This window comes from Gigantopelta aegis, chromosome 9 (assembly GCF_016097555.1).
Source record: "Gigantopelta aegis isolate Gae_Host chromosome 9, Gae_host_genome, whole genome shotgun sequence".
Taxonomy (NCBI): Eukaryota; Metazoa; Mollusca; class Gastropoda; order Neomphalida; family Peltospiridae; genus Gigantopelta; species Gigantopelta aegis.
In genome coordinates, this window is record NC_054707.1 from 5,862,594 (window position 1) to 5,873,819 (window position 11,226).

An 11,226-nucleotide genomic window follows, 5' to 3' on the forward strand; every position below is an offset into this window, starting at 1 on the left:
CACAATAATCCCTGCATGAGTTACTGGGAGCATGTAGGTTCCCTCTTTGAATTTAGTTTGTTGTTAACTAACATTTTTATTGGTAATGCACAAAGCAGCATTCACTTTCAGTTGTTTTTAATAGTTTAAAGACAGTAAATTGTAAATATTTTCATATTAGCTGGTTAACATCAAAGATGACTTTAAACTTAAAAGTGCAGTACCAAGTAAGTACATTAACAAACTTGAGGTGGAAAAAAACCACCTACGTCATGCATACTGAGCATGCGTAGTAAAACGTTAATAAAAAGTACATGCTACCGGCCATTATGAGAATTCGTGTTGTTTTGTTAATTGTCAACAAATGGCATGCAAACACAACAGTGTTCACATAATGGACAGCAAGCAAATCGAAGGAAAGTCGTATGTGTCAGTTACGTCTATTTTCGTCCAAATTGGTATGTGTTATTCACTTACGACCATTTAAATCCTTTTGATACTATTAGGGGCACAGCTACGATGTTTTGTGACAATATGTAATCGGGGATGGCGATTCCAAATATGTAAAAAAGACGTCTTAGGTCGTATCTGCCACTTACGACCTTTTAGCTCTCACGCGACGATATATATATAACCGTGTCTGTATGTATTCGCGTATGTCTCTATGTATGTCTATAATATGTATGTAGTTAGATAGGTAGGTGTCTAGGTAATTTAAAATATTAAAATACGTACCTTGTTTTTCCATAATGTGTTAATGACGAAGTGAATATATGTTGTGAAATACGCTATATATATCTGCAGGTACACCCTGATTCATTCGCACCTGGCGTATCAACTGTCACGTGATAACCGTAACTGATAAGGCCGTATTACATGCCACGTGATACCTAACAAAGAATGCTACATGTAGCTACGTTCTGACAGACAACAGGAACATGTACGCTAGACTGGTTTATGCACTATACGTTAAACCGAATGACAGCATCGAGAGCTAGTGAAATATTTCGCGAACGTTAGCGACGTTCCCTGTCGCTGAACGCAGGGGATGTAATTCAGTGGTAGAGCGTTCCTTTGATGTGTCATGGGTCCTAGTTCGATACTCCACAGTGGAACCAGGTTTTTCTTTTGTTTTATTTTTCTTCTTTCACCCCAAAGCCTCTCAACTGATATAACAATATTTCAGTCGTCTTTTGGGAAAGTGGATACAGACTTTTCTCACTAGCCACCATGGGCGGGACCTTGCCCAGCGGTAAAGTGCCCGCCTGATGCGCGGTCGGTCTAGGATTGATCCCCGTCGGTAGGCCCATTGGACTATTTCTCATTCCAGCCAGGGCACCATGACTGGTATTACAAAGGCCGTGATATGTGCTATTCCGTGTGTGCGATGGTGCATTTAAAATATCCCTAGCTTCTAATAGAAACATGTAGTGGGTTTCCTTTTTAACACCATATGTTTGACATCTAGTAGCTGATGATTAATAAATCAATGTGCTCTAGCAGTGTCGTTAAACAAAAACAAATTTAACTTTAACTCTAGCAAAGACAGTAACGACATCACTGGAGCACATTAATTAATCAATCATCGGTTACTGGATGTCAAACATGTGATACTTCTGACACGTAGTCTCAAGAGGAGCGGGCGGGATGTAGCCCAGTGGTACAGCCCATTGGGCTATTTCTCGTTCCAGCCAGTGCACCACGAATGGTATATCAAAGGCCATGGTGGGATGGTGCATATAAAAGATCCCTTCCTGCTAATCGAAAAGAGTAGCCCATGAAGTGGCGACAGCGAGTTTCCTCTCTCAATTTCTGTGTGGTCCTTAACCATATGTCTGATACGACTAGCTTTTTTCGTGACTCGTATGACGGCCATTCTGCAGGACGCCACGGTTGTTCGCGTTTAGTCTCTACATCTCCGAGCCTGTCCTAGCAGCACTGGAAGATTGACCGCCCCACTCTAAGAAGAAATAGGAAGCGGGGTCGGCCTCTACTACTCTTTTCTAGACTTTACTTTGTTTTATTGTGATACCATCTCGTATCCTCCGGAGTCGGGCCCTTCCGCACCACTATACCAACCTATGACGACTGGACTATACCCTAGTCTGATTCTCTCTCTCATTCAGACGGATCCGGCTTCTCAAGATCTGTACGATAACACCACTCCCCAATCGTCGCACCATTCCAGAAGGTCCAAAGCCGCAAGGCTCAATGACAGGGATTTGGTGCCTCCCCACCGACTGAGGTACGCAACAACCGACGTGTTGTCCGACCTCAACAAAATTCGACGATGTCGAATAACAGTCCTGAAATGGAGACAAGCACGACTCACTGCTTCCATCTCCAACAGGTTGATGTGACGACTCCTCTCTGAAGGAGTCTACACCCCTGACAGATGTTGATCCAAAAGGTGTGCACCGAATCCCTCGAGGGAAGCATCGGTAAACAGGACCAACTCTGGAGAAAGTGGGTGTAAAGGAACGGCCTGGGACATACACTTGTCCACTAGACACTCTTGGATCGGAAGAATGAACCAAGGCCCCAATGGTATCACCAAATCCCAGCTGAGACCATCCCACACTCGGGACAAATGCCATTGAAGCGGTCTCTTGAACCGTCTGAACCGCACATTCAGCGCCGCCAGCGATTCGAGATGGCCTATCAACACATGGAGCGTGCGCACCGACGCACTTTGCTCCACCAGAAGACGTTGCGCCAACGTCCTGAAATTGTGAAGTCGTGAATCCGTCAGAAGAACGGACGCCTCCACAAGGTTGAAAACCACCCCGAGATAAGTGAAAACCTGCGTTGGCACTAATTCCGACTTGACCCAATTGGGAATAAACCCCAATCGGAGAATCATGTCGATCACGAACTCCACGCCCACGAGACATGCTGTCTGTGACGCCGCCGGAATTAACCAATCGTCCAGGTAATTGTGCATCCGTATACCCAACAGATGTACACGCCCCACCACTGCCTTTACTACCCGAGTAAAGACGTGAGGGCTTGTGGCCAATCCGAACGGCAGAACTTGAAACTCGTAAGCTCTGCCGTCATAGAGGAACCGCAAGTACTTCCAAAAATCCCGATGGATTGGAACATGCATGTAAGCGTCCTTCAAATCGATGGACGCCGCCCATTCCCCCACCTGAAGCAAAGTGCGAACAGACTGAACCGTCTCCATCTTCATAGATGGAATAACGACGAAATAATTCAGTGGCTTCAGGTTTAGAATTGGTCGCCACTCGCCATTCTACTTCTGGACGAAGAACAGATGGGAATAAAATCCCGGAGTGCCCAAATCCACCTCCTGGATGGCTTTCTTGTCGAGAAACTCGACAACCATCTTCTCCACCAGTACTCGTTTGTCGACATGCGAGCTGAGCGACGTGATGAGAGGCTTTAGAAGCCGCCAACAAACAACCCTTAGCCATCGGCGGAAGACCCGTGACTGCTTTATCTAACCCAAATAGGAACGTACCTAAATGGTTATTGACTTGAAAAAGAAGTTTAGATAACCTCTCCAAAGTCTCTAAATCCGTGAGTGGCACACTGACATTAGGAGATGGGTGGCAGTCTGCCTTCACCCTAGCGGAAACGATCGCTGGATGTGAAAGGAATGTAGCTCCCAATGTCTTATACGAAGACGTGGACAAAACCTTCGCCGCAGACAACAGTTTCCCGGTAGCTAACGCTGCCGGAAACTCTTCCACCACCGCCCCCAAAATACGATCGCTAACCGCAATCAAAGCATCAATCTCCGCAAGAGATTCATGCGCCTCGTGCGCTAACGGCAAGCCGAAATCCTGCCGCAGAGCGTCCGTCGCTAAAGGCCGGTTTCCAAACGAAACACCCTTGTAAGACTGAACAGCCTCCTCCGACGGAATTGCATCCGCGCACACCAGTCGGACCTGTTCCCGTACAAAACCAAGAACCGCCTGGTAATCATAATCGCCGTCTGGCGTACCATCGGCCAAGTTGGGAATCTCGTCAAGCACCGAACCTGGTGCCGACCCTTCCCCCGAACCACACACTGATTCGGAGGGAAAATCGTCTTCCGAAGAAGAAATTTTTTCAAACAACGCGCCATGCGCTGACTGTAACGGAAACGAAACTGCATGGGCAGGACGATGCGGACCGGCCGAATCTGCAAACTGGTCCAACCCCGGTCTCGCTGGAAACCCCGGCGGTGGAGGGACTGGTGGAGGCGATTCCCCTAACCAGGCCATGAAATTCTCAAAAAGAGAAACATAGTCCCCCTGAGTCCGCCCCTGAGGGCGACCCGAAACCATCGGACCCTGAACGAAAGGTTCCGCCCACGCAGTCGAGGGATAACGCCTGGAACCTCTACCCCGATCTGACAGGTCCGGATTGACCATCGGTGTAGACACAGGCGCACCCAAGAAAGCTGCAGTTTCCCTGATCCCTGCCGAAACAGACAACGGGACTGGTGGTGTCGGTTGAACCGGACCGTCAGGAAATTCGTACACGTACGAATCCTGCGCCGAATTCATTCTAGAGCTAAGAGACCCCTCCACAGAAGGACCGATAACCCTGCCCCCATCAGCAAGATGGGAGTCGGAACTGAGAGACACAGTCGTTCCTGCCACGACTGCACTCCCTCCGACTGACGCCCCCGTTACAACCGTAACCGGCGCCGCCTCCACCGACGGAGGCAAAAGCAAATCCCCAGGTCGAACGGAGCCCGACCTGGAAGAAACCTTCCCTGCTTCAGCCGAAACAGGGAGCAACAGCGCCCCCTCCGCGCCAAGCGGCGCTTCGGGTTTACTGGTATCACCATGAAGATGGCGAACAGACGAGGAGGCGCCCTTGCGCGAGCTCTTTGAACTGGACACCGACTTACCGGCCGCCGGCAAATCGGTATGGAGCACGACCCCGGATGTTGCCACTGTGCTCCGCCCGTCCCGTTCACGTCTAATCATCCTCTTTCGCTCGGCGTCTTTTGACAGCTTCTTAGCCTTCCCCCACGTGGAGGGGGACCAATTTACACAGATATGACACTGGCGTTCAAAACAACAAGAACGACATGCCCGACATAACAAATGCTGATCAAACTGGGGCAGTCGTTTAAGACAACCCCCCTCGGCACACACAACCAACCGGTTGGAGCCCGAGGAAGCCGTGTCAGACATTAACCCCCTGTGTAAATTACCCAAAAGACCTCGTATGACAGAGTAAAACAAAATTACAAATTAATAAACAATCTGATAATTTGACAAAAATTTTACTACAGAACTCGAACACGACTGCAGTGGAGGACTGCAGAATCAAAAACGAGGATATACGGTCTACCCATGCGCGGGTGTAGGTTATACATCCGACAAGGGGAGATAATTCTGCAGTGGAGGTTATAACTCAGGGTCGTATAGCATTGTTGTTGTGCTAGTACGGTAAGTTGAATAAGACTATTACTAATTGCTATTCTCAAAATTCTACATCCACCCTCACACCCCCACCCCACCACCCCCACCCCACCCCACCCCTCCATCTTATCTAATTTCTTTTTGACCACCAGATCTAATCTAGCGAACACATTTAATGAGTAGAATTTTCTTTATTAATTATATTAGAGATGCGCATCAAAATTTTAAAGGCCCACTATTTAATTTTGGGATGTAAATTTCAAAATTGTCCGCGTAATTTGTTTCTGTCCCGGGACAAGCCCCTGGCTATCCAGAGACAGGCCCCGGAACGGACATGCTCGAAACTCTAGTGGTATATGAGCATGTAAACATTATTCGCACTCGCACTCAAATCACTGGCATGATTTTGCAAGTAAGGTTTTGATTGGTCGAATGAAAGATCAACTGGACATGAGCTCCAACGGGGTGCTGTTAGATCCACAGGTAATAGTAATTAACCAGTGGAGCTAATTTTAATTAGATTGCATAAACTGTTGTTGTAGTTCAGGAAACATTATCAGCAATGGAAATTGGTTTGCTTCACCAGAACCCGAAGCGTGTACCACATATATACCAATAAGGTATGTCTTTGTTTCGTATTCGGTGTATCTCGTCGTACACGCGGGACGCGGCTCCGAAACTCTGTCTGCTCGTGATGGAGTACACGAGGAGAAACCCGTCCGCGTTCTGGGCGAGAGAGCGCACTATTTGCTCGTCGTCGTACATCAGTTTTACAGTGTTACCATGGAGACGCCGCCATTTTTATGACGTTGCCATTGAAATAAATATACACCCGCACGTCCATTTGTCAATGTCACCATACAAAACAACCCTATACCTATATACGTAGGCCTACATTATTTTAAAATGTAAATGCCATTTCACTAGTTATCATGGAAATAAATACAGGCACGCCGAAAGCAAGTAGACATGGGGGGGGGGGGGGGGAGGGATGACTGAGATCGAGAGCGCAAATCAAAATGTCTAAGGGGTTCGGGGGTATGCTTCCCCATAACATTTTGAAAACTAAATCTCCTGAAATGCCATTCCCTGCATTCTACAAGTACAATTCATCTCTGCCTTAAGATTTACTACCAATAATAATTTTGTTCATAATTATGCCTGGAACATTATGCGCAGTATGTTGAATAAATTTTATTTCAGTTATTGAATTTATTTTTTGTTATTCCCCATTGACATCGGTTTAATCAAATTATATATATATATAACATATGGTTATGGATCACACATGAGAGAGGAAACCCGCCTCTGCAACTTCAGACGTTACTTAGGAGATAAACATACTCTGATTTCATTTTCGAGGTAGGTTATCGTGGATTTAATACCGCTAAATGTCATTTAAAACCGAACGCGTTAGCGTGAGGTTTTAAATGTAACATTTGGTGGTGTTAAATCCACGATAACCTACCTCAATAATGAAATCAGAGTATGTTTATCTCCATTCTACCATAATTAAAACGTATTCAAAGTTAGAACTATTTTTAATACGTGGAGGGATTAGGAGTGAAATCGATCCTAGATCGATCGCGCATCAGGCGGGCGCTGTACCACTGAGCTACGTCGCCTCCCTGAGCAGCTTTGAAGGTTGAGAAAGATTCCACAAAGCAGATTGTTCGTGTGTGGCATTGTTCTTCCGTATAACCAGATGTTTCTTATTAACCGCAACAATGTTGTTGTTTTTTCTACACATTCGTGTAGCCAGATATCACATACAGGTGAATAACATATGACCTGTTACCTGGCAGGTCACTCATTGTTACACCTTCATGGTTCGAAAGATATTTGTTCTCTCTGTATGTAACAAAATAATATAAACTTTTAAAAGTCACTAACACGTCAGCAATAACGTACGTAACACAACTAAAACAACAGAAAAAGTTGATAAGAAAATGTGATAAGGATCTACCCTATAGCAAATCACTTTTAATTTAATAGAGCTTTAAAAATTTCCATTCCCTAGTTATGTATGTGTCACTACACATATGTCATCTGCCATTGAAACCCATGTTAAATTGCCCTACTTCAAATGAAGATTGCCAAAAGAACGGGTTCTCGTTGACACTAACAACATACACCATTGCGTTATATACATTATATTAGCACTTGAGAACATTTCCGTTTTGCTATATGACCGCATCTGGCTGTAGTACCGGTCCGAACCACCTGTTTAGGTACCGAGTCACACCGACCGCCTCTTCCGCTATACACCCATGTCCCAAAAAGTCAATGCACAATATTACACAATAACATAGGCAAAATCCAGCCAAAAGGTTTACCATTAAACATACTGATTGTTTTAATTCTTCCCCAGTGACTTACAAGTGAATATGTGAACCACAACATATGTCACAATTAGGAACTATAGTGGATGAATGAAATATGACGCTGTGTAGTGAGACCATGGATAGTGCTGCCCCAGACCCTGCTTCCTTTGTTTTATGGATTATTAATTTTCCGAGCGAAAGCGAGGGGTATAACATAATTTCCAAACGAGTTTTATACATTTCGTATGGTACTCCCGCGAATGTTATAATGTATCCACAAAGTGTTCTTTATAACAAACGTTAAATATGATTGTAATCGATTCGTTTCACAATCGACGTTAATAAAACGTTCAACACATTTGAAGGTGATATTAAAACCTGCGTTCAGTGTTCCACGTATGTTCACCCAGAACGCATATTTCACAACCACGAAAATACCTAAGGAGACGATGGCAGGTTTATGACATAATGTCTTTAACAAAACACCACATATCATCTCTGTGATGAAAATAGTTCATGTTTAACTGCACCCCAGCACCAGGTAAAGGTCATACAGATCATGTTTGAAAACCTGTTTATCGGGACCACCTCTCGAGTAAACACCCAACATGTGATATGTTTGATAATATACTCATAAACAACACCTGCCTAGTCATTAATTAAGAACACCTGCTTTAACACCACATACTCATAAAGACCTCTAGTATATGTCAAGTTAAAGTTTGTTTTGTTTAACGACACCATTAGAGCACATTGATTTATTAATCATTGGCTACTGGATGTCAAACATTTGGTAATTTTGACATATAGTCTTAGAGAGAAAATCCGCAATATGTTTTCCATTAGTAGCAAGGGATCTTTTATATACACCATCCCACCGACAGGATAGTACATACCATGGCCTTTGATATACCAGTCGTGGTGCACTGGCTGGAACAAGAAATAGCCCAATGGGCTCACCGACGGGGATTGATCATAGACCGACCGCGCATCAGGCGAACACTTTATTCCTGGGATATGTCCCGCCACCTGTATATATATAACAACTTATATGTAAAGACCACATTCGAATAATCACCACTGTTCATAAATGTCGCATGCCTATAAAGATAACCTGCTTAAAGACAACCCGCTATTAAAGATGTCTTTTAGAATCTCTCTTCTGTCCCGAGGCCATATAACCGCAATTAAAATGGAAGGAAGGAAGGAAGTATTTTATTTAACGACGCACTCAACACATTTTATTTACGGTTATATGGAGGAAAAAGAATTGACTTTTTGGCAAAACAATTTGTGAATTTTAGATCTCGATTTTAGTAACCGAACATGTATGCAACCAGATTTGCCTTGGCGCCCCTCCAACTTTCCTTAGTGCCCTAATGTTTGTTATTAAACACAAGGCCACAAAAATTAAAATTCATCCCCTGTATGTCATGTTTTGTTTATCAGATCCATTTACATACATTTTTCTAGCTTAATTTGTAAGGAAGGAAGGAAATGTTTTATTTAACAATGCACTCGACACATTTTATTTAACAATGCGCTAGACATATTTTAGTTACATTGACCACACAGATATTGAGAGAAAACCCACTGTCGCCACTTCATGGGCTACTCTTTTCCATTAGCAACAAGGGATCTTTTATATGCACCATCCAACAGACAGGATAGCACATACCACAGCCTTTGATATACCAGTCGTGGTGCACTGGCTGGAAAAGTTTGTTTTATTTAACGACGCACTCAACACATTTTATTTACGGTTATATGGCGTCAGACATAATTATGATTAAGGACGACACAGATTTTGAGAGGAAACCCGCTGTCGCCACTACATGGCTTCCCACAGGCAGGATAGCACAAACCATGGCCTTTGTTGAACCAGTTATGGATCACTGGTCGATGCAAGTGGTTTACACCTACCCATTGAGCCTTGCGGAGCACTCACTCGGGGTTTGGAGTCGGTATCTGAATTAAAAATCCCATGCCTCGACTGGGATCCGAACCCAGTACCTACCAGCCTGTAGACCGATGGCCTACCACGACGCCACCGAGGCCGGTCGGTTATATGGCGTCAGACATATGGTTAAGGACCATACAGATATTGAGAGAGGAAACCCGCTGTCGCCACTTCATGGGCTACTATTTTCGTTAAATAAAACATTTCCTATATACTATCCTGTTTGTGGGATGGTACATATAAAAGATCCCTTGCTTGTAATCGAAAAGAGTAGCTCATTAAGTGATGACAGCGGGTTTCCTCTCTCAATATCAGTGTGGTCCTTGATCATATGTCCGAAGTCATATAACCGTAAATAAAATGTGTTGAGTGTGTCGTTAAATAAAACAGTTCTTTCCTTCCTTCCAAATACGTACCTTGTTTTCCCGTAATGAGTTAATGACAATGTGAATGTGTGTTGTGAAGCGGGCTCTGATATATATCTGCAGTGACACCCCGATTATATCTCACCTAGCGTGTCAACAGTCACGTGACGACTGGAACAGTTACAGATGAGGATGCATTGAGTGCCACGTGATAACTGGAACAGATAATGGTCAACGAACGTTAGCGTTGTTCGCTATCATTGAACGCAGCGCTGATTCTTCTGGACATAGTTTCTTTTGTTTGACAATACCACTAGAGCACATTGATTTATTAATCATCGGCTATTGGATGTCAAGCATTTAGTAATTTTGACATATAGTCATAGAGATTAAACCCGCTACAGTTTTCCATTAGTAGCAAGGGATCTTTTATATGCACATCCCACAGACAGGATGGCACATACCACGTGCTTTGATATAGCAGTCGTGATGCACTGGCTAGAACGAGAAACAGTCTGGACATAGAGACCTTACCTTACACATTTAAAACGTTTTCCATCTGGACATTGTTGGTTGTTGTTTTGGTTTTTTTTTTTTGGGGGGGGGGTTGTTGTTATTGATGTTGTTTTTTGTCATTTTTTTTGTCTGTCTATTTTGTTTGTTGGTTGGTTGGTTTTGGAGTTGTTTTTTATTTCTTCTCTCTTTTTTTTTTTTCTTTTTTTTTTTCTTTTTTTTTTCTTTTTCTTTACTTTTCTTTTATGTGCATTTTACTATAAATAAGGTAGTACATAAACGTGGTCTAATAGGCGTGTTTTCATTTATGGTAGATTCAGTCTTACCAGGTTTTCCTATTTTTCAGTTTCTATAGGTTTATAATGCAGGGGAGACAATTCATGTAAGTGAAGGAAAACATAGCTACAGATCATAGTTATCTTCCCATTTTGGGAAATATTTTCGCACATAATTAGTCTGCTGTTTGTCTTTGATTCATTGCAGACAGCTATGTAGTGGCATTTATTAGACTGAAGTTGAAAAGCATGTGGTTTGCAAATATGTGTGACTTAACACCGAAGATTTCTTTGTGGTGTTGCTGTTATACTAGTGACAGTATACCACGTGTGCAGTTGTTATCAGTACTAAATATAACGAGAAACTAGTGGGTTATTTAAATACTTCAGAGGTCTTGTAATCATCAAAGAAAGATTTAAAAA

General features: G+C 43.5%; 1 protein-coding gene across 1 annotated transcript in view; it reads right to left on the bottom strand.

The window, feature by feature from the left end:
- Positions 1 to 801, bottom strand: part of LOC121381419 — a 28,276-nt gene extending 27,475 nt beyond the window's left edge. Inside the window, exon 1 of the mRNA XM_041510728.1 lies at positions 715 to 801. Coding sequence (XP_041366662.1) covers positions 715 to 727 — 13 coding nt within the window. The 5' untranslated portion in view covers positions 728 to 801. The remainder of the gene's footprint in view (positions 1 to 714) is intronic.
- Positions 802 to 11,226: the final 10,425 nt, after the last annotated feature.